Raw genomic sequence first — 22,245 nt, 5'->3', positions numbered from 1 at the left:
GTTCTCGCGAGACGCCGGGACGGGCGGGAAGGCGCGGGAGGGAGGGGAGGAGGGAGGCAGCGGAGCACCGCCCCCCGCTCCGCCCCGTCCCTTGCCCACGCGCCGCCGCCGCCGCCGCCGGTGATGAGCGCCCGGGGCCCCGCCTGCCCCGCGGAGGTGCCGGTGGCGGCGCCGCCGCCCCTGCGGTCCCTCTTCCGCCATGTGCAGCTGGAGAACCTGGCGGCGGGGCTGAGCGGCGGCGTCGTCTCCACCCTGGTGCTGCACCCGCTCGACCTGGTCAAGATCCGCTTCGCAGGTGAGGCCGGTGTCCCGGGGCGGGGGGGTACCGCCGGGGTTGGCGGAGGCGGCGGCTGCCCCCACGGGGTTCCCCCCGGTGCTGGCCGCTGAAGGGCCGCGCTGAGCGTGTGCGGGGCCCGCCGGTGCCTCCCGGGGGGGAGCCCGGCCTGCCCGTGTGTTCCGGGGGGCGGGCGTGAGCAGGCCTTGGGCTGGAGGGGAGGGTCTCCGGTTCTCCTCCCCCCGATCCCAGAGCTGAATCTCTCTCTCCATCCCGGGGACTCTTGAAAGGCGCTGTTTGCAGGGATCAGAGCTGGCCAGGCCGTTCCCGCTCGGTCGCGGCCGCCGGTGCCGCAGGGAGCAGCCAGAACGCCTGGTTTTAGCGGGCAGGTTGTCTCAGGCCAACGGCCAAAGTTCACCCTGGTGCCCAAGATGTTCAGCGCTCCAAGCGTAGCCGTGGTTTTCCAATAACCCCGGTTGCTAACGGGAGCGGGGTGTTTTACAGGGAGCTCTTGACTTGTTTGTTTTTCTGCAGGGAAGCGTGTCAGCTTCTCCCTCCTCATTTTGCTGTTAACACCAGAAACACCCTGCCCGTTTGTCCCGTTTCTCTTGAAGATGATACGTTCTGAAATGCATTTTTGGTACAGATTGTAACATTTTGAAACAGGTAGAAACATCAAGGCCAGGCTGGATGGGGCTTTGAGCAACCTGCTCTAGTGGGAGGTGTCCCTGCCCAGGGCAGGGGGGTTGGAACTCGATGATCTTTGAGGTCCCTTCCAACCCTAACCATTCTGTGATTCTATTATTCTATGATTTTGCTGCCTCTTTGGGTTGTTACCTTCAGGGAACACAGGGGTGTTTGAGATACCCAGCGCAGGTAGTGAACTACCACAGGGAAGTTTTGCACAATTTAAAAGCGTTACATTTCCAAACAGACTTTTTTTGCAAAGTTGAATTTAAACGCTTTCCTGCGTGTCCTAGCACGGGCACATCCTGGGCTGTGTTATGAAGGGTGTAGCTAGCAGAAGGCCTCCTTTATTTCGCACTTGTAAGATGACATCTGGAGCACCGTGTCTCGTTTGGGGCTCACCAGTACGAGGAAGACATTGACATACTGGTGTGATTCCAGTGGAGGCCACCAGGCTGGTGAAGGGGCTGGAGCAGGCGACATAGGAGGACTGACATAGGAGGACAGGATATGTTTGGCCTCACCAAGAGAAAGCTGAGGGAAAGCAAAATCCTATTGCAGTCTGTGCCCATGTGACTGGAGAACACAGAGAAGGTGGAGCCAGGTCCATCTTTGAGGCGACTAGTGATAGGACAGGAGGGAACAGGCACAAGTGGGAAGATGGAAAGTTCCAGTTATTTATTAGGAAAAAGGATTTTTGCCATCAGAGTGGCCAAATACTGGAAGCTGTTACCCAGAGAGGCTGTAACCTCTTCAGCCTTGGAAATGTACAGGAATCCACTGGACACGTCCCTGAGTAACCTGATCTAATTAGATCTTTTGAGCAGGGGGTTGGGTTAGATGACCTTTGAAGGTCACTGCCAGCCCGAATTACTCTGTGATTCTATATGATGGTTTCAATTTTGTTCCTGATTTCCATCTGTTAGGTTTTGGTTGGACTTACCAACACTTCTTGCAAAAGTTTGTTCCAAATCATTGGATCTGTAGTCCATCTTTTAAGAGAATAGCTCATGTATTGATTCTTGGTACCTGGAGAATACACCTTGGGCACAGGAGGGAATTAGATGCTGATATGCTTTGAGTTTAGATGTCATTTAAGGATGCAGGCTCTTCCTCCCTGCTGCATGTACGTGTCATTAACAGCCCTTTCCATTGCTGGTATGGTTTTGAACTATACCTAAGTTATTTGCTGGTACTGTAACATAAAACTTACTCTGCCTTACCTCCAGGTACCTTTTTAGTCAGACTGTACAGAGAAAAGGAAAGGGATAGTTTCGTACACTTGTTTGGGTTTAAAATAACGATTCCTATGTTTTCCCTTCAATCAGGAAGGAAGAGCTGAGATCAGAAATTAAACACTGTGAAGATTCTCGGCAGCATCCTTAGCAAGCAGACTTACCTTGTTTTAATATGTTTATACACCTGATTTAAGGATAGCATGGTAAAAAATTCAGGCAGGTCTTTGGGAAATGTCTGGCAACGCTCATTCAGGATGGAGAAAAGAGGCATTCAGTTTGTGTTTGAGTTTTCAGTGATTGTCAAGGTGTTGAGGCCTTGTCACAATGTGCTCAGAAAAAGAGTTTTGTCTGTAGTCCTGAAGTCACAATGTACAGTACTGTACAGAAAGTACAAAGGAGAATGAGTAATAAATGTGTCACTGAACAGGAAACATCTGAAATTAACAATTTCCAGGATTAATCTTGATGGGGACACAGAAACTATGCTGACTGTAAACCTCTGAGATTAATTTTCAGTAAAATTGCAATCTAGCCTTATGAAGAACAAAAGGTGCTGCTATGTTGGCACCAGAGAGTAATTTAGGTCAGAAGAGATCTGTGGAGTTCACCCCCTACCTGAGTAGGTAATGAGGTCTGCTCAGATCAGATTTTCAGGGTCTTGTCTGCTGGAGTTCTGCATAGCTCCAAAGCTGCCTCTTCAGACAACTTGTTTCCAGTATTTGACCACTCTGATGGAGAAAAAGTTCTGGTTGGAATTCCCTCTGTTCCAGTTTGTGTCTGTTACCTCTTGGCATCCCACGATGCACCGTATCACACGTGTCATCAGCAACCAGCTTACTCTCTTGCTGTTATGGTAGGAGCAATGGTAGTTACCACTGTAAGTTGCACGAATATCTGTGTTCTCAATGAAATATGTCAAACAAAATCTTGCATGTTTTTTATTTTTTTGGCAGTGATATTTTCTGAGTATTTGGACAACCAGCTGTTTGGTTATTGGATGGGGGAAGTGTATGCTTTTGGTGTTTTCCTGCAAATCCATTCAGTGAGAGTAGAAGGAGAACACAAGAATTTTTGATGGAAACAACCGTTGAGTGTTCTGATAAAAACTGACTTTAGAATCAATAAGACATGACATGTTGAAAATACTCAGATATTTATGGAACATTTTAAAGAGGAAGATTGAATTTAAGAGTTGTTATATGGGACTTGTCTAAACTCCTAATAGAGATGTGTTGTCAAAGACGCCACACGTATCACTTGAAATATAATGTGAAATTGCAGGGGCGCTAAAAAGAAGAGACAAAAAGCTTCAGTTCAAAGCTGCTGGTTACCAAAACTGCACAGCAGGGCATTTATTTAGCCTTGTCAGATTGATGGGAACTTTCCTCTTGCAAAGACCTTAAGAGTTCTTTTTGGTTTTTTTTGTTTTGTTTCTTTTTCCCCTTTTTTTTTCTTAAGTTCTTTAACTAGACTTACAACACTATAAACCTCAACTCTTGCATACTTTCAAAAGAATACTTTTAAAATACAGGTGATCACTTAGGTTTCATATTTGATTGCAACTTGCTTTGGGGGCTGTGTATTTCCTGTGGTGGCTTTTACACAGCTGAACTTCATGCTTCCTGAAGTGTTATCCGGTATAATTTCTTTCTTTCGTAGTAAGCGATGGATTGGAGCTGAGGCCAAAATACAATGGGATTCTCCACTGTATGACCACTGTCTGGAAGCATGAAGGACTACGAGGCTTATATCAAGGAGTAACTCCAAACATGGTGGGAGCAGGGGCTTCCTGGGGACTTTACTTTTTCTTGTAAGTAGAACTGTAAAGTGTGTCATAACCTGTGCAATGCACACTGCATCTTCTTTGGGGACTATAAAAATGTGCTAAGTGGCTTATAAACTTGTGATTCTTTTAGTAAGTCCAGGTCTGTTACCCTTTGTTATGATTTGTGGTTTTAGAACTTAAGCAGTTTGAGTCAGAGACTTGTTACTTTGTCAAGTACAGTACATTCCCTTGATGCTGTGAAAATACTGACGAACTTGAGAGATGGTAACATCATTCATGAAGAATCCTCTAAAAGTGCTTAAACCTCACAAGAAATAAAAACCTAAACTGATGTGTTAAGAATTAGAGAACATGATAAAGTTTTCTACTAAAGCTAAATGTTAAACTGATTTTTGATAATTTTTGTGGCACTTGGTTCTTTCATTGTTTCTGTGAGTTGACGGGCTTTGCTTATAAAGCCTGGTTTTTAATACTCAATCTTTTGTGCTTTATTAGCTGTGTGACTGACCTGATTTACGGCTGATCCCTATTAATTGAAACACTTTAGGGAATATTTAGTTGGTGTGCCTATGCAAACCTCACTTGTCTAGACTCTGTTATTGTCGTCCTTCAGTCCCCAAGCTTTGCTATAGGTTCCTATTGACCGTTCAGCTCCTGTTGACAGTTGATAAATCCACAAAGACTGGAAACTAGATCAAGAGAAGAGAGCTCAGTGCATTTCTGAGCAAGAAGATACCTGTCACTGTTGCTCTCAATAAAATCAGGCTATCTAATCAGTTTCTTTTTGAAGTTAATTCTGGAAATTCCATAGCTGTTTCAAGATGCAATCCCATCAATACTGACAGTAGTACTTGATAAATTTAAATATCTATTACCATCGTTCAGTTCACTTTTAAGAGCTAACTGCTCAGAGATCAATTAATCAACTAAACAAAGATCATTTGCTTAGGTAGCTGTTTTCAAAGGCTGTGTACACCTAATGTTTTCCATGATCTTAAGTGAAGTGTTTTGTTGTTTGGGTTTTTTTTTTAGTGATGTAGGTTTGTTTTCTCCTTTACCAAAATATATTTTATATTTCCAGTTACAATGCCATCAAAGCTTACAGGAAGGAAGGGAAGCTGGAAAGTCTCAGTGCAACCGAACACCTAGTGTCAGCTGCAGAGGCTGGTGAGTTTAAATGCAAAGAAAATTAATGTTTGCTTCTAGCCCTCCCGTATGTTGCTCCCTGCCTTTGTGTGTCACTGCTGCTTTTTCTTACAGGTGGCAAGTGTAAGTGTTCAATTCCAAATGCAATCATTTATTGTCTGCAAATAAATTAATGATGTCTAAGTTGAATAGATGGATCACTGGGGTCTTTTCAGTTTTGCTCAGAAATAGCAGTTGTCAAAATACCTTTTGGCCTTGTTTTCATTGTGTATAAGCATTTTCCTTATTTAGTACTCTATTGAGTCCCAAAATAAAACTATATAAATCTGCTGCTGTCAGCTTGTTAACTCGTTAAATGTTTAACACTTAGACCTGGATAAGAGAAGGCCTATTGAAGGTAAAGAATATGTGAATTGATTGTTGGTCTTTGAAAATCTTAGAAGCTAAAGATCTGAAATAAAAATCCAACTTCTATAAGCAATACTTTTAATAATGTTGTTTCTAACATATGTTCTTATACATGAGTCTGTGCTGTATTTAATCTAGGCAGTTGAGAAGACTTCATATTAGGAAGTTGGAACATTTGTATAATGTTGAAATATAAGGCATATTGTTTGATGTGAAAAATAGTGATGGGTTATTTTACAACGGTATTTTTAATAACCCATAACGCTATAACAAGTTGCTTCTATTAGCCTGTCAATATGATGAAGCAAGTTTTTCATTACTGAGGTGTCCATTGAATTTTAAAGAGTTGTATACCCGAAGAATACTTGGATAATCAGGAGTAGGTTAAGAAATTACACCACTGACTGTGGAAAGGTGAGGCAAAAGATGGGATTAAATAGGAATATGCAAAAAGCTGTATGCTCTGCAGAAGTACCTCCAGCAGGTTGGACTTGATTGTTAGCTTTGAAGGCAGAGAAAGGGAACAATGATGGGCGTAAAGTTCACTTCTTTTAAGTAATATGAGTACTCTTGTAGGATACGTAGTTTTGTCATTGTAGAAGCCTGTGTTACACTGGACTGAACAAACTGGGACAAGCTTTGGAGTTGGCATAACAACCAGTCTGACTTCCATCTGTTCTCAGGAGCCATGACTCTCTGTATTACAAACCCAATATGGGTAACGAAGACACGACTTGTTCTTCAATATAACGCTGGTGTTGATCCATCCAAGCGGCAATACAGAGGAATGGTTGATGCTCTTATAAAGATATACAAGATGGAGGGCATACGTGGCTTATATAAGGTAATAAAATTTAAGAAAAATTCCAGAATTGGCTGGCAGCAGTCAGTAACATGGTGAGACTTGTAAATACTCATCTACAAAGAAGTAATTTTTTTTATTGACTGGCTTGCTTTTATTCTGTGAGTCTTCTTTCCCACTGAATTGCTGCAGTGAAAAGGCTTAATCGGAAGAAAAGCTATTATATTGTTAACATTTAGGAAATAACTGAAGAATACAGTATAAGTTTTATGGCTAAGACATCTTCTATTAGGTGATAAAGCTGAAATGAGAGTAAACTACAAACTGCTTTTTAATTTTTTGGAGTCTTCCTACAATTGGAATTTGGATAAGGAGGGCACCAATAGTGTAATCTATCTTGCTGCTAATGCTTTCTTCCACTTCATTCCTTATCTCTGTCTTTCTAACATCTTGTGGAACATAACATATGACTAAAGTAGTTGCTAATTTTTTCTGCTACAATGGATGGTTTCACAACTGCTCGTTTGCCCTCTAGTTATTGAGGTCTGTAATCTGTCATCTCTAGATCCATAACATTTGCAGACTTCTAAATATGGTCTGCTTATGTGTGGGTTTTTCATTCCCTTTAATTTAGGGAAACAGATGGCAACTGGATTTGGACTTTTTGCCTCCTCCTTCCTTCAGGGCATGACATCAAGATGCATTCATCAGTGCCTGGAAGGTGTGAAGAAACCTATTTTAGTTCAGTCTGGCTCTTCTGCAAGTAATGCTATAGAACACGAACACTATCTCTTAGGAATTCTCCTGATTACTGAACATTAACTTCTTTTATTTGCTGTAAAAAATATAATCCTTCCTGTACTGAAAGTACACTACATACTGATGAATGCCGAATTCTGACACCTTACTTATTCCTGAAGTGAAATTGTCATGATTTCCAATTTGCCTGCCTGGATGTCCGCTCTGTGCCACGTAGATAAGTTTTAATTTCTTGCATCTGTTGGGGTTTAAAATGTCCTTCCATTGAGTCACTTCTCAGATTATTCCTGCATGTATCATGTGCTGCCTTTGGCACTAGGCACTTCTTTGTAGTGTTAATCTGTAAGTGGAGAACTAAACCAGGTACTTCCTTTAAAAGAGCAAATTACTTGCTTAAATCTGCAGAGAAGGTGACCTAGATAGGTCCTGAGTGACCTATATAACTATGCACACTGAGCAACTTTCATTTGACGTCAAGATTCTCTCATCCTTGTCTGTACTGGGGAAAAAGGCACCTCTTCAAGTGGCTCTTTGGTTTGTCCAAACTTTAGTCTTCCTCCATTTTCTGTTTTTGTGGGACTTTTCATTTTCAGTCTTTCTTGCTTTATTTGAAATTTGATGGGTGAAGCTTTGCTAATTGCCCTGAGTTGCAGGAACTGTAGTGCCCATGAATGTCTTCATTTTCCTCACAATCTTAATTTCAGATAGAGTTCCTTATAGCAAATAAGAGGATCTTGGAGAATGCCACCACAAGTTGGAAATAAAATCTGGAAGTAGTTTCTTTCTGATTAATTTAAGATTAGTCTTGTGAAGAATGGTATTTCTGTCCAAGCAATTCCATATCTTGCTCTCTGTTGCACAAGACACTGTTACTGGACTGATGAATTCCTTTCAGTCCTTTTAAATTGTTTTTTTTTCCCAACTGTCTGCTGTTCAGAATTATATGCTTTACCATTTAGATTTCTAATTATATATTTAATTCTGTCTATTGTTCTAATCCTCCAAAAGAGAATTCAAACAAGACTTCTTTGAACAACCACTGATCCTGTCAAGCCCTCCTGGCAAAAATCTTCTAAAGATATGTTTTGAATATTAAAGTAAAAGATAACAAGAAATACACAAAGTGAAATTATTTTAAAATCAATCTTCACAGTCATGTTACAGATCAAAAATAAATTTCAAATTCTGTTAATTTTTCTAGCAAGGAAGATTTTTGTGTAAAATAGTAAGAATAAGAAAATAGAGTAGGAATACGTTTCAAATACTTCCTCAGCCAAGATATTTCATTACTGTGAAGAAACCAGTTTTGCTTTGAAATATTTTCCATAAGAACACATTGTTTTGTATGATCAATAGAAGCCTGGGTCAGCTCATATTTTACTGAGGCACATTGGCTGACAGTTGCCTCACTCCCTTCTTGGATTTTTTAATTTTGGCTCAACATTAAAAGTCCTTCAATCTTTGGAAACTTCCCCATCAGCACAAGACTTAGAGCGTGCTGGTGCTCATTTAGCAAGTATCAGCAGTAGATGCTTTGGAACCCTTGGGTGTAAGTTATCCGAATCTGCTGCCTTAAATTTAAGAGTTCAGCACTCTTAAATGTTGTTTAACATTCTCCTTTTGTTGGTGGGGAAAAAAATATTACCTCATTCTTCTATGATATAAAAACACCATTCTAATTCTTTCCAAGTAGAGAGCAGTTATTTCCTCTGCCTTTTAACGGTTTTACTGTCTAATCATGGGCATGTTTGTGAAGATTTTCTCTGCTATCGCTGTACATACACTTCATACTGTTTCCTGCTCTGCTGACTCAGATAATTTTTTTAATGGGTATTTTTAATTTTTTTTTTTTTTCCGCTGTTCCTCTTATTCTGTTTTTTATATTGCTGGTTATTTTCTTTCGTGATCCAGGATTTCTGAAAACCAAAGTTGTCCTTTTCCCTCTGTTGTGGCCCTTTGGCTTCAAACTAAACAAAATTCTATGATTGTGCTCACAGTTGATGAAGTATAAGTGTTTGGTTTAATTCCACTTGTTCTCAATTGGAGAAATGTATTTTCTGGAACTTTAGCTAGCCCTTAATGCATTTCATCAGTTAATGGTCACTGATGATTCGTTTATGACCATCATTTTCTACTGTGAGAAGAATCCTCATTTATCAAAGAGATCCTAAAAGTAATTTCCTGAATGGCTGTAATATGAACTTAAGAAATCTATAGGATGCAGAGAGCTAATCTCTGAAGTAACCTATCATTTTGTCCTATTACACTGTTCTAGTGGACTCCTACCAAGATTCTCTCTCTTTTTTTTTCTCCAGGCTCTTAACTGATAAGTCTTTGTTCAACATTCTGGGCTTCCAGTTCAGTCTAATGTAGAGCTTTCTGTCTGGACACTTCTTTTAATTCCTCTGTCCTACCTGAATGGAGCATAGGAAATAAGATAAAACTGTTTGATACCAGTATTTTGGGGGAAATGTTGGTTCCTTGAGTCCTTTTACCCACATTTTGATCACTTACTCCATTATAATTGTCCTTTTGCAGTAGTTTCCAGCAAGCTTTTGGCTCCCTTCAGTCATTTCTGGCTGAGATGATTAATTCCCCCCTTATTTGTTTTTTTCCAGTGTAAGTGACCAACTCTTCAAAAAGAGAATTAGTGCTTCTCAGAACCCATGCAGCTATTAGATCATTTTCAACTGAGCTAATCCAGCTCCTGCCTTCTCTTTCTTGTAGAGAAAGTTCAGAAAATACCTGTTTTCGCCCTTCCTTTAATTTCAACTTTTTTAAAATAAAAGATTTCTGTGTATTTTCCAATTATACTCTTGCTGTCCATTACTGCCTCTTACAAATGGGGAACGTTTCCCAGACTGCTTTGTTACTGTGGCGGTCACCTCTTTGGTGTTACTGTGGTGGTCACCTTTGGTCATCTCTGCTGGACTGCCTTGGACAAGTCTTATGAGGAGAGGCTGAGGGAGCTGGGGTTGTTCAGGATGGAGAAAAGGAGGCTGAGGGGAGATCTTAACCCTTTCTACAGCTACCTGCAAGGGGGTTGTAGCCAGGTGGGGGTTGGTCTCTTCTTCCAAGTAAAAAGCATGTATGGGTTTTGTGCATTGTTGTTTGACCTTACTTTATTCCTGTTTTTTAGGGATTTGTGCCTGGTCTGTTTGGAACTTCACATGGAGCACTTCAGTTCATGGCCTATGAGGATTTGAAACTGAGATACAACAAATATAGAAACAGAGTAGCAGATGCAAAATTGGTATGATTCTTTAAACTAAAAATGTGTTGTGGCATGTGAATAAGTGGAAATTTATTCCATTTGTCTAGGTTGAAGAACATCCAAATGTACAAAGCATTGATACATTAATTGGAACATAGAATGTGTAGAAGGAAATAATACTTTTTCACTTTTTAGGAACAAGCAACGGGGTAGTGCTGTTTTCCTGTACGGAAATCAACTTCTTATTTTGGCAAATGTTTTGAGAATTTGAGAGGGAGGAATGTTTTTTTTTCCTTTGTAGAACCTTACATGGTTGTCTTAAACACTTACATGGAAAACTGGTCAGGTGCAAGTTGGGGAAAGCTAGTTACTTTTGGGAGAAGTGTTTCACTGCACAGTGTGTTTTACAATTAATTACTTGTAGCACTTTATATAGTAAACGTTACCATTTTTTTTAATTCTTTGTATTATAAGGGGGACAAATCTAGAGTATTGTTTAGTTTCGCATTTAAAAATCAAATAAGATTTTGGGAAATCGGCTAATTTAAACCATTCTTAAGGCAATCCTGGTAATTTTTGTTGCTTTTAGAATACTGTGGAATACATAGTGATGGCAGCTGTATCCAAAATATTCGCTGTGTCAGCAACGTATCCCTATCAAGTGGTGCGAGCTCGTCTTCAAGATCAGCATAATACTTACTCCGGTGTCTTTGATGTGATCGGCAGGACGTGGAGGTAGGCATGCAGAATTTAAAGCTTAGGGCTTGGAAAATGAGTCTTACAGAATCAGAACGATGTTTACTGGCTGCCCTGCTGACTTGCAGAACCAGTGCAGCTCAGAGCAAACAAAACGTTGGCTGTGCAAAGCCCTTTTGTGCAAGATGCAACTAATTGGAAATCTAAGGACAAACAGAGGAGGAGAGAGGAGGGGGCAGCGCTGGCCTGCATGCTTCTGTTGTTTATTCTGTCTCCCTTCACTCTTCACCAGCAAATTTCACTTACAGGTTAAAATGTAACTTTGGGTTGGCTGGTTTGGGGCTCTTAAACAATGAAATCTCACATGAGCTGCTTTAGATGATGGCATGTGACGGGGGTGTTGCGCTGCTGGGAGTTGTGGCTAATCCAAATTCCTGGCAAGAGGAAGTGAGCTAGCCAGAGCTGTTTGTACTGGTGCCCCGGGGTTACCCTGGGGCCTGACTGCCCTTGTAGCCTGGTCCCAGCTTCCCCTAGGACCTTTAGAGCTCACACCTAAGCACATCTCCTCACAAACCCTCTTCCCTCAGCTCCCCAGGGCATGTGAGCGTTCTCACACAGAACTGCGTAGTTACTAAGGTTGGTAGCCAACGGCTTTGGACAATGTTTCTGGGATGCTGCGTATCATTTAAGAGATGTGAACGGAGTCTGCTGACTCCTGGGGCACTAAGAGGTGCCACCTGAACAAGAGAATGAGGCTTTGTTGTTCCAGGAACACCCCCGGCTCAGGGGCAGTACAACCAGTTTGACTGAAGCCGATTCAAAGCCAAAATAGCTCTGGAGTCTCGACACTGTGCCCTTCAGTGCTGCAGTCTATAGGAAGGCTTATTTGTTCTGATAAAGTGTGAATGTATACAGCCATTCTGGGGCCACTACTGTACTCACTATTAAACAATGCAACCTAGAGCCCTAGGGAGGGTGGTGTAAATCACACCCAAGCACTTTCCAGGATCTGCGTTAACCGTGCTCATCACTCCAGGTGTCCTAGGCCTCTGTGAAGCTGGAAAATAGGGAGCTGACATTAAGAGTCTTTGAAACTTTTTACCAGGCCTAACATGAATATTCCGATTCAAATTGGGAGAAATTAGATTCTCATTTATTGGCCAGTGGAAGCAAGATTCTGGAGGAGGTGCTTTAATTTTCTGTAAATAAATGCTGACTATTCTTAGTTATGTTCACCCTCAGCTCACTTGCCGTTACATGACCCAAAACCACCAAGCCTTCCAGCCCTGCTGGCTTCAGTGAGATTAAATATGCAAATGCTTTTTGGAACAGGCTGCAGAAATTTTAAGTTATTTTAACTAGTTCTTATGGGATGAAGAAAGATAACAAATTGCCTCCTGCTTAGACAATACAAAAAAACACTACAAAAACCCACCAAACCCTATGCTAAATAACTGATCTACAGAATACTATTGTATGTTCAGAAGAAAAATGATGGGTTAAGATTTGATATATTGTGTCTCTTAAAACACTATAGTAAGAAATTATTCTGAAATTGTTACTCCTAACCTAAAGTACCTCTCTCAGTTCCAGCACAAAAAGAAAAAGGCCAGGCTTTGTTTTATGTCTGATTTCTATTAAAAGACAATTAAAGCTAATGTTTTTCTGTGTCTTTAAAGGAAAGAAGGAATTCACGGATTTTACAAAGGAATTATCCCCAATGTGATCAGAGTGACTCCTGCCTGCTGTATTACCTTTGTCGTTTATGAAAATGTGTCTGGTTTTTTACTTGGGTTTAGAAAAGAAAATCATTAAAGGTACGAGCTTGTGTCCACAAGGAATCTATTCTTTATTTTTTATATTTATGATCTGGGAGAGATTTTGTTCAGCGCTTTTTTTTTTTTTGTGACACTGTGAACTGATCTAGTATTTTGAGGAAAGAACCTGGAGATAGTAAAACCCTGCCAACATCTCTTCTGCTGAATGTTCCTGTGTTGCTGCCTTCCTCTCTGAATCAACTGTATCTGCTTGAAACAGATGTCTCTGCAACTGTGAAATAATAGCACTGTGACTGGGTGAAGGCAGCTGTGCAGCAATTCAGTTCATCCTGGCCTGCCTGGAATAACGGACTGATCTGTTTTGACAAGTCTCAAGATAACAATTGGTCAGATTTTACTCCTACAGAAGTGGGAAACTTCATATAAAAGCAACTCTGGGGTCTGTCAAAACTTTCTTAAATCTTTATCTGAATCTCATGAAGAAAGTATGTAGGTAGTTGTTTACAGCAATTCTGAATCCACCTCTGTGTTATTTGTCAGATTTTAGGATATGGAATGCTCCAAATTCCATTGGTTATCCAACACAAAAATGCTGCCTCAGTGGGGTGCAGTTTGGAAACTCAAATTGTTTTGTAAAACATCTGTCCATTCTTGAGTTTGAATAATTGCCAATCTGATGAAACCCAGTTCTTGTCTCATACCAGGACAGACATGCATTGTGGTTTCTGGCTTGCTTTTAGCACCAGACCAAAGTGTATGTTATGTGCATTGCTGACAATTCATTTTCTTTCTCTTCCCTGTCTGCCCTCTCTTTCTCTCTGAGCAAGATTCTGTCTCTGTTACTGATACATCTGACCAAATATTACTAAGTAAAGGCATATTTGAAAGTAGGCGAACATTTTTAAAATAGTTTTTTTTCTAGTAATCCCATAGTGATGCAGTTTTCAAACTACTGTAACAACAAGTATGACCCTGCTTATTTTCAATAATATTTTCTAGGAAAAAAATTATTCTGTAAGTCATCTAAAAAATATTGTGCACAGGACTTTATGTAAAAAAACCAAAACAATCCATTAACGTCCTCTGATTTGGTCTAAGGAAAGGACAATAGGAATGTATTGATTGCTAAGAGTGATAAACTAAATTAGAGTACATCTCAGTAAATTTGTATAATGACGTTTATTTGCATGCCAGTAATTGCTATCAAGGAGATGTACTTTTTGCAGATCCGGGTTAAAGTTATTCTTTAAGGAAATACATTACTGGCCATTACATCTGCCTTCTGATGTAAGTAAAAAGGTATTAAGAAGTATCTAGAAAGTATCACTTAACTAAGGAGGAAATAAGTTAGTAAAGATTATTCAACAGGTAGAGGGGAAAAATGAGTTTCTAAGGAGCAGAGAATGCTACCCAGAAAAACATCTGAATAATCACTTAGAGAAGTTTCCAGTTTAACAGAAGACTTACCTGAAGCAAAAATAGGGGTTTTTTTATAAAAATTTAACACATTAGGGAATTGGTTTTAATTTTGAAGTTAAATCTGGAAGACTACAGAAACTGCTTAATATTTTAAATCTTAATTCAGCAATCCACTTGCTTGTTTCTGTTCACACTATTGCCACATGCCACATTTTGTGTATACTTCACTTTATTAATAATTTATACTTTCTCCACGATTCCATCCCCTCTAATAATACAGTTTATAATCATATCTGAAAAGGGCACGTGTCTGTTATTGTTTGGTTTTTATTAAGAAAATTTTCATGTGTATTTAGCTGAAGATCAAATTCACTGGAAGTTTACTGTGCGAATGACTGTATAGATCCCTCACAGCTACTAACTTCTGCCTTAGGAGGGTGTTTACTTGCTTTTGTGTGTTTTCTAGCACGCAGAATGAATTTAATGTAACACCGAGTTAACTCTGCCACCCAGGGTCCAAAAAATATTGTGAAGACAAATTAATATATCCTAAGAAAAGAATAAAAATTGTGCACTTACTACCCTGGAGTGGTGTGCCCTAGGCCCAGAACAGCTCACTCGTGCTCCAGGGTAAACACAGAGAGAGGCTGCACACATGTACACAATCCATTACTGTATGGTAACTGACATTCTGTAAATTCACGCCATAGCTTAGCTCATAGTAACTTGTTTGTGTCCAGATACCTTAAAACCCATCGCCCAAGCCAATGAAAACAGTGCAGTTCTTCAGAGACCAGACAGCAGCTGTATAATTTGCTGGCGTGCAGCAACAGCACACATAAGCTTGCAGTTGGGAAAGCCTGAATGCTCCCCTCGCTGCCAGTCTGTCCCTCTGGAATTCTTAACAAAAGCTGCAGGCAAGAGCTACTGATTTAAGAGATGCCTGGGGAAAGTCTTAGAACCCGTTCAGAAAAAAAGAAGCTGAGATTTAATCCTAAATAGCTGAAATAAATTCCTCATCTCCAATTTGATGTTTTTTCCTTTTAATTTCTGGGAAGAGTGTAGATTTCTGCATGTTGTACATGCTTTTTCTTGGGTTTTTTATTTAATTCATGTAAAGATTTTTGTAATATAAATATGACTATGGTTTTCCTTTAGAATTTACAATTAAAAAAAAAATTGAGTATATCACTCCCTGCATTTGGGAAGAAAACACTTCAGACACTGAAGCTAATGGTGTGCTGAAACGACCAGTGTTGTCACTTGTCCAGTCTGGAGGCTGCAGGCAAATAGCTGTGACATCATTCTTTCACTTTACCAGTATGTTTTTTGAAAGCCAATGCATTTCAATCTGCTTTATTTCTGAGAATAAAAGTTGTGCACTTACTACCCTGGACTAGTGTGCTCCCAAACTATTTAATATGTCTAGCTTTCAATTAACACCAAAGTGATTGTATATAATATGAAAGGCTAAATCCAGGAGAATTCTTTTATTGGGGCAATAAAATTAAGTTTTGTAACTGTAAAAGTATTTATTATCTGCATGCTAATAGTGGAGATCTGTAATAGATGTTTATACTGACATCCAGTCTATCAAGAAGCAAAAGAGGCAAGGAGAGCTAAGATGAGAGTCTATTTTATACTTAGTTATTCAGAACAAGGTCTTTAACACTTACCACGTCATCTAGGTCACAGTTAAGTCACCAGGAATTTGTTGGGAGACTTAAGGGCATCCTGTTGTGTTGTCAAGTTCACAGGAGCAGATATTACAAATGTTTTCTGCAGGCTAAAGCCAAGACATGGGTTTACTTTCTTTGAACTTTCTATGAAGTCTTCTAAAAAAAAAAAAAATTGTGTATCATAACACCATGTAAAATACCTGAAACAGTTTGATGATCAATAAAATAGCTGGGATTTTTTTTTGTAAAAGGTCTTATTTATTTGATACAAAAAGTTACAGTTCATTCTTAAGATGGCGGTGGTATATTTTTATACATTAAACAAGGAATTAAAAAAGTTAATGAACTTGGTCTTGATGTTTGTATTCTAAAATGGTTATTACAAAAAGCCTCTGCAATGTGCAAAAAAAGGCTTGACAAACACTACAGATGCAAGAGTTTGGTGCGTTTCAGTCAAACACTTGCATCCAACTCTAGAAATAACTTGTGAAGAAAATAGTACAAAGTAAAAAAAAATAGGGAGAGATTATAAAAAGGGAGGGAAGGTTATTTTGGCAGTTCTTCAATGATGATTCGGGAGACTGAATTCCATCCAGTAGAAGCATCTCCCCTTGGATAATCTGAGCAAGTCCCGACCCAGATGGCAATATCCACCAAGCCGGCATTGATCCCTTCACACAGCCCTTCCACTGGGTAAAGACAAAAATCAGGTTACCTTGGTGATTGCGACTGCTGTGCATTTCACAACTGAAGATGGACACAAGGCCTTCAGAACTGCAGTTCATTGCAAGCTCATGCTATTTAGTTAAACCGGAATGACACTTTTAGAAATGAGAACTATCGCTTAGAGACGGGGCAACATCAGTTACGGAGTCAGGCACTGCCTTTATCCGTGGTGCATCCTGATGCCTGGAGCATCTGACCTGAAGCAGATCACAACCCACAGGATGGCTAAATGGGAGGTATGCCCACTTCTTTAAATGTCTAAATTTACATACTGCTAGCTGGGATGTGGCTTCAGTCCCATTCAGCCATCTTTTTAGCAGTGATGGGGACAGGCACAGCCATACCTGGCTTCCACAGCTGAGCCCTGCAAAGGTGATTGCCACCCTGTAATCTTTTCCACTCCTAATTCACTGCTTCTGTATGAAATTCCACTTAAGTTGCCCTTTCTGTTTCCCCACTAGCACCACTGGCTGGAGGTGGGTTAATGAGGACAGGTGGGACCTACCCCCTTGATGGAAAAAACCTGTCATAGCCCTAGATGTTGGATTTCATGCAGCTGTGGAATAGTACAGGGAGAAACATGGCCTTTTGCAAAGAGCTGGGCTGCTGGCGTCACCATGCTTCAGCTCTGCTCAAAGCTAAGAAGAAAATACATGTAATGTGGGGAGTATTCAGAGCCAGAAGCCCGTTAAATTAACGCAACCTTTCTGGTTTTACACATATGTCTCAGAGTGTAAGTATCAACCATCAGAAAGGAGACAGAGTCCAGACATGACGTTAGTCCCCTTTTCCTAGTATCAGCTTCTTTGATGTTAAGTGACTTCACTAATTTGCCTTTTGCTTAGCAATGGAGTAACTGTTCCTAGATATTCCACTTTGGAGGTACTTTTGTGCCCCACCTGAAAATTACAGCAGTAACTCCAGGAGACAGCAGTCTTCCTTCATGCACAGATAATGCAAAATATCAGTATTTTAAGCTGGGATGACACCATCTACTTGGCTGCAAGGCCATTTCTCCATGTGTTAATACAGCACAGAGTGTCTCTCTATCCACATTGTAGCAGAGAGCGATAGAACTGCCTGGATAGAAATCTATCCCATTTCTAAATCGGAGGATGTTAAGTACCATGAAATACCACAGTAATAGAGCATCGCTTAGTAAATAATTCTCCCTCTGTTGCTGTTGCTAGTCAGCTGTGGGACAGCAGAGTCCCAGGTGTCAGCCCACCCTCCTCTGCCTCTTCCTTCAGCCTTTCGGCTTTCTCCAGCAGCCTGCACTCTGGTAACTCAATTTGCTACTGACTTCTGCTCCGCCTCTGTCCACACAGTCTTGGCGTACGTACCTGAAGAAGTTCGGTGTATATTAATGGTGGAATTCAGCTCCGGGCTGCCTTGATCTAGATATATTATGGCTTCAATAGGAAGTGGCCCGGCACATTCTGCTCCGTTGAAAGTGAAGTACCAGCGCTGACAACAGGCCGTTTTGCATTTCAGCCGCAGCGACCCGCTGAAGAGCACGCGCAGGGCGCTGTTCGACCGCATCTTCGTGAATGTGCATTCCTACGAGGAGACAAAACCCCTTGGTAGCAACCTGGTTTTCAATCTATTTAACAGCTCTCACAAGATCTATCTGGGTTAAAAACAACAACAACAACAAATAATAATAAAAATGAAGGCCTAAACGCTTATAAAAGCTCCACAACTGAATAACAAACACTTTCAGGTTTTTAAGAGGTTGTTATTCTGCCTTTAAAATGCTGGATATTGTAGGGGGAAAAAGAGCTAGGGATAGTTCTGCAAGCACAAGGCAGTAAGGAAAAAAAATTGGATCTCTCTCTCGCCACAGCGATAGCAGTTAAATCACTTCAACCCATCTGGGCTTTGCCTCAAAGCTGGGATTGAGCTGAGATTTCTTCCCCTCGTCTAGGCTTGCACCATTGCATTTAAAACTTTTATACCCAGGGCTGCAGTGGAGGGCAGACTGCTTGGGTCAGCCTGGGTAACGCTCGTTACCTCTGCTCCTGAGCAGTGCTCAGCCTTCCTGCAGCAGCATCCTGCAGCCCAGTTTCACTGAACAACCGTTTTGAAGCAGAAAGTATAAAGACACATAAATCGACAGATTAATGTACATCTCTCCTGTTCCTTACACACAAAATGGCAAGACCCTTGCCCTACTTTGGGCAAACTGGAGGTACTTTATCAATAGTGTGACTCTCAGCCTTACAGTTACAGATCTGGTCCTCTAAATGTACCTTTACACCAGCCACATCACTCTTTTGAAACTGATACAGAAATGAAATGGGCACCCGGCTGTAAAACACAGCTGAGATGGATCTGAGGTAGCCAAACCTTTGTGAAGTCCACCCTTAAGTGTAGGAAAAAGCTCCAATAGGAAATCTGTACAACTGGTGCTACCCAGCTGGCAGAGGCAGATCCAGGGCCTGCAGCAGCCTGGGCCCAGCTGACTTACTGCGATCTTCCCAAGATCGATGCCGTAATTAAGCGCGCTCCACGAACACTGCTTGAAGTTGGGCGTCCAGGACTCCTCGATGCTCTCGCGCATGCACTCCCCCTTCTCCCCCTTCAGCCCGTCCCGTCCCGGGATTCCAGGTGTCCCGGGGATCCCGTTGGTTCCAGGGTTTCCATCCCGTCCAGGAACGCCACTGGGGCCTTGCAAGCAAACGCCGCCGTTGTACTGAAACACAGAACAGGTCCTGCTGCTTCCACCCACCAGCTCCAAGGCTAAGCAAGATAAACACAGGTAACAACAACAAAACACAAAAACCCTGCTGTGACACAGGCTCATGGGCTATTTCTGGATCACCAAGGAAATGGTTCCATAGAGGGGAAAAAAAATAAATAATAAAATTTCAAAGATATGCAGTGCCAGCAGATTTTGCTGTAAATTAAGATGTCAATTATTATACGAAAGATGCATAAATCCTAGAATTAAAAATGGGCTTAGTCTGAGGACTCAAACCTGTTGGAAAACCTCAGAAGATTCAAACCATTCCGATAGAGAAACAAAAAAAGATTTGTATGTTAATAGTTACCTTCTCCTAACCCATCATTACTTGAATAACTGTCTGGGCTAATAAACTTTCATTATTATTTTTTCCTTTTTATATTTTAAAGCAGAGAAACTTTTGCATTTCACAGAGAGCGGAGGTGAACGCTGGTTTTCTCCTGTCACCACTCCTCTGGGCCAGAATGACACCGTGATAGTGAAGCCACAGCAAGTCACCGTCTGTCGGTGTGGACATGGGAAGCTGCACCCTGGCACAATCCTGAACTCGGGATTGCCAGCCATAGTGGTGACAGAAAGGGAATCACGGGAGGACAGCACACTAACGTCCTCCCTAACATCACAACACTAGGAAAGGTCAAATGTTTTTCTCCCAAACTGTACGTTAACACACGTTGCCTCCATGCCATATGAGATTTGGGTTTGCCCTCCTTGGGGTGTAGGTTTGTGCAGACCAAAGCTCCTTCCCCCAGCGGCACGAGCGTGTGGATCCAGAGGAGCAGGCACAGAAACATGGAGCAGGAACCCATTGGGGCTGGAGACGGCAGGGCTTTTACTTTAAACACTCTTTCCCATCTGGTGACTGACTGTCCTCCAGTCTTCACCTCAAATCCTCACAGGTAACTACATTCTGCTCTGCCCCCGTCTCACACCTATTTCTCTTCAGCCATTTAAAACCACCTGTAAATCCCCACCCGTTTCAAAAAGAAACGGTCATACAACTGTTCCCCCTCCTGCAAGCCATGCCACCACCTGCACCACAGGAGCTGTAAACTCCTTGGTCAGCCCAGTGAACTTTCTTCTTCTGGGGGTGTTCCTTTTCCTCTGCTTTGATGCAAAAACCAGAATGGGCATCACAGGCTCAGTGACTCGGTGACTTTACGAGGAGGTCTAGTAAGAAGTAAGATGAGAGCTGGACTAACGGACACTGGCATTCTCTTACTACCTTCACCAAAGAAGCCACTGTCAGTAAATGGCAGTGGAAATAGTGGGATACTATAACCAAGCAGGCCATGTTTAAAAAAAGTTAGCTGGAGAGAGGGCTGCTGGGCAAAGCACACACTGACCTAGGGACCATGAGAACAATGCAAAGACATTTCTATTTCACACACCACGGGTCAGCTGCTTTTGCTGCTCTTTTCCTGTTAGACTATTTGTAACAGTGACTGGCTCTGGTTTTATGTGTGGTTTCTCACCACAGAAATCCTGAGGACGTGGAAATCAGCAAGACTTGGGGGTAGGCCAAGGCTCAGACCCACCACCCCCCTGTGCCCTGGGGTCACCAGCAGCACCAGGAGGGGACAAGGCTGCCCCAAATCAGGAGCTGCCACCCTGAGCTGCACTGTTCCCTGCCAGAGAGAGCAACTTAGCCACTGCCCACCTGAAAAACCTGATGTGAACGAAGGAATGTCCTGGGCTTCAGGCTCTGCTCCAACTAAATTCAGCTACGCTTGCCAAATCAAGTCTTTTTTATGCTTTCCTAAGATAGAAATGCATAAAACATCTTTGAAAATGTCTGCTGAAGGCAGGATCCCCTCTCAGGCATGCCTTCAGTCTGCCCTGGAAGGACTTTAGCTGAAGCTGTCTGTACAAACTGGCAGCTGAGTCAGGTACAGCCGTCGAATCACCTGTGCTTTGCTGCTCTCACTGCTGCACCGAAGGTTCGAAGCAATGCAAGAGAAATGGGGGACCCTAAAATACCACTCCAACAGAAAACATAAGCTCCTCCACGTGTGCAGACCCCTTATTCTCAAAAGAATTCAATTTCCGCAATAAAAGTGAAAGGGTAATGAGGTGGTGAGGAAGGGAAGGAGCTTTGCTACCAATGGTGCTTTCAGCACATCGCTTTGGGGGATGTCTCAGGAGATGATGGAAGAAGTGGCCAGGCCACTGATTGCCTCCAGGAGGTGACGGGCAGGCCAGCAGCTCGTGGAAATAGCTTCACATCTGCTTTCTACATTCCAAGGACTGGAAAAAACTCCCTCCTTTCTTCTATCCCTGAGACGGGATAGTCCCAACGCATCCAGGTTTCTAGTTGCAGTGGAACTGGAAAGAGCAGCCCCAGGTGCCAAAGGGAAGGGTGCATTAATGACCCCAAGGGACAGCGGGTTCGGATGCAGTTTCCAGAGGGTGTAACGGCTGCTGAAGGGCGCTCCTCTTCTTCCTCTTTGTCTAGTTTATTACTCAGGCTCTAACCTTTCAGGAACCGAGCAGCGCTTACCAGTTATGTTGTCAAGGGCTGTAAGATTTGGCGTTGCCCCTGCGATCTGCAGAGGGCAGGGACCAGCTCACAGAGCTGCCTTTATTCCCGCACCGATCCCCCCCTCCCTCCCTCCCCGCGGCGGGGCGGTGCGGGGCAGCGGGGGGCTCTGCAGCCGCAAACCCCGGGGAGGACGGAGAAAACCCCAAGAGGCGCATCCAGCCGCCGAAATCCAGCGGTTTCAGCCCGAGCCCGTCCATCCCTCCCTCGGCATTTTCCTGATTCAGCACAACCGAGGGTTTCGGCACGACTTGCCGAGAGAAGCCCGGCGGCGCCGGCAGACACGGCGGCGAGCGCGGCGCGGCGCTGCCCTGCCCGCAGCGGCAGGGAGCTTTTCGGGAACAAACC

The 22,245-nt window shown here is 42.3% G+C and overlaps 2 protein-coding genes across 4 annotated transcripts in view; one reads left to right on the top strand and one right to left on the bottom strand.

Annotated features, from left to right (window-relative positions):
- Nucleotides 1–91: 91 nt before the first annotated feature.
- Nucleotides 92–15,072, top strand: SLC25A32 (solute carrier family 25 (mitochondrial folate carrier), member 32). 2 transcript variants are annotated; one of them, XM_014965558.1, is made up of 8 exons: nt 92–295; nt 3,859–4,009; nt 5,067–5,152; nt 6,223–6,383; nt 10,240–10,353; nt 10,904–11,049; nt 12,690–12,827; nt 12,938–15,072. In XM_014965558.1, the coding sequence occupies exons 1-7, from the start codon at nt 124–126 to the stop codon at nt 12,823–12,825; spliced, it is 966 nt and encodes a 321-aa protein (XP_014821044.1). In that variant the 5' UTR covers nt 92–123; the 3' UTR covers nt 12,826–12,827; nt 12,938–15,072. The 2 variants fall into 2 exon arrangements, with proteins under 2 accessions (XP_014821044.1, XP_014821043.1); XM_014965557.1 differs by having other exon boundaries at nt 12,690–15,072.
- A 907-nt stretch (nt 15,073–15,979) lies between these two features.
- Nucleotides 15,980–22,245, bottom strand: part of CTHRC1 (collagen triple helix repeat containing 1) — a 6,600-nt gene continuing 334 nt past the window's right edge. For both annotated transcript variants that reach the window (XM_014965559.1, XM_014965560.1), the window contains exons 2-4: nt 19,083–19,307; nt 17,956–18,172; nt 15,980–16,575 (exon numbers count right to left, since the gene is read on the bottom strand). In XM_014965559.1, the coding sequence (XP_014821045.1) occupies nt 16,433–16,575; nt 17,956–18,172; nt 19,083–19,307 (585 nt within the window). In that variant the 3' untranslated portion in view covers nt 15,980–16,432. The remainder of the gene's footprint in view (nt 16,576–17,955; nt 18,173–19,082; nt 19,308–22,245) is intronic.

Source organism: Calidris pugnax, unplaced genomic scaffold, assembly GCF_001431845.1.
Source record: "Calidris pugnax isolate Ruff unplaced genomic scaffold, ASM143184v1 scaffold41, whole genome shotgun sequence".
NCBI lineage: Eukaryota > Metazoa > Chordata > Aves > Charadriiformes > Scolopacidae > Calidris > Calidris pugnax.
The sequence above is the reverse complement of the archived record's forward strand: the minus strand, read 5'-3'. Positions and strand labels throughout refer to the sequence as shown.

What these genes read in the sequence shown, in the direction of transcription:
- SLC25A32 (XM_014965558.1), top strand. Translation starts at nt 124, where the DNA reads ATGAGCGCCCGGGGCCCCGCCTGCCCCGCGGAGGTGCCGGTGGCGGCG. An exon ending in GCATACGTGGCTTATATAAG is followed by an intron (nt 6,384 to 10,239) that starts GTAATAAAATTT and finishes CCTGTTTTTTAG; the next exon opens with GGATTTGTGCCTGGTCTGTT. An exon ending in GTGATCGGCAGGACGTGGAG is followed by an intron (nt 11,050 to 12,689) that starts GTAGGCATGCAG and finishes GTGTCTTTAAAG; the next exon opens with GAAAGAAGGAATTCACGGAT.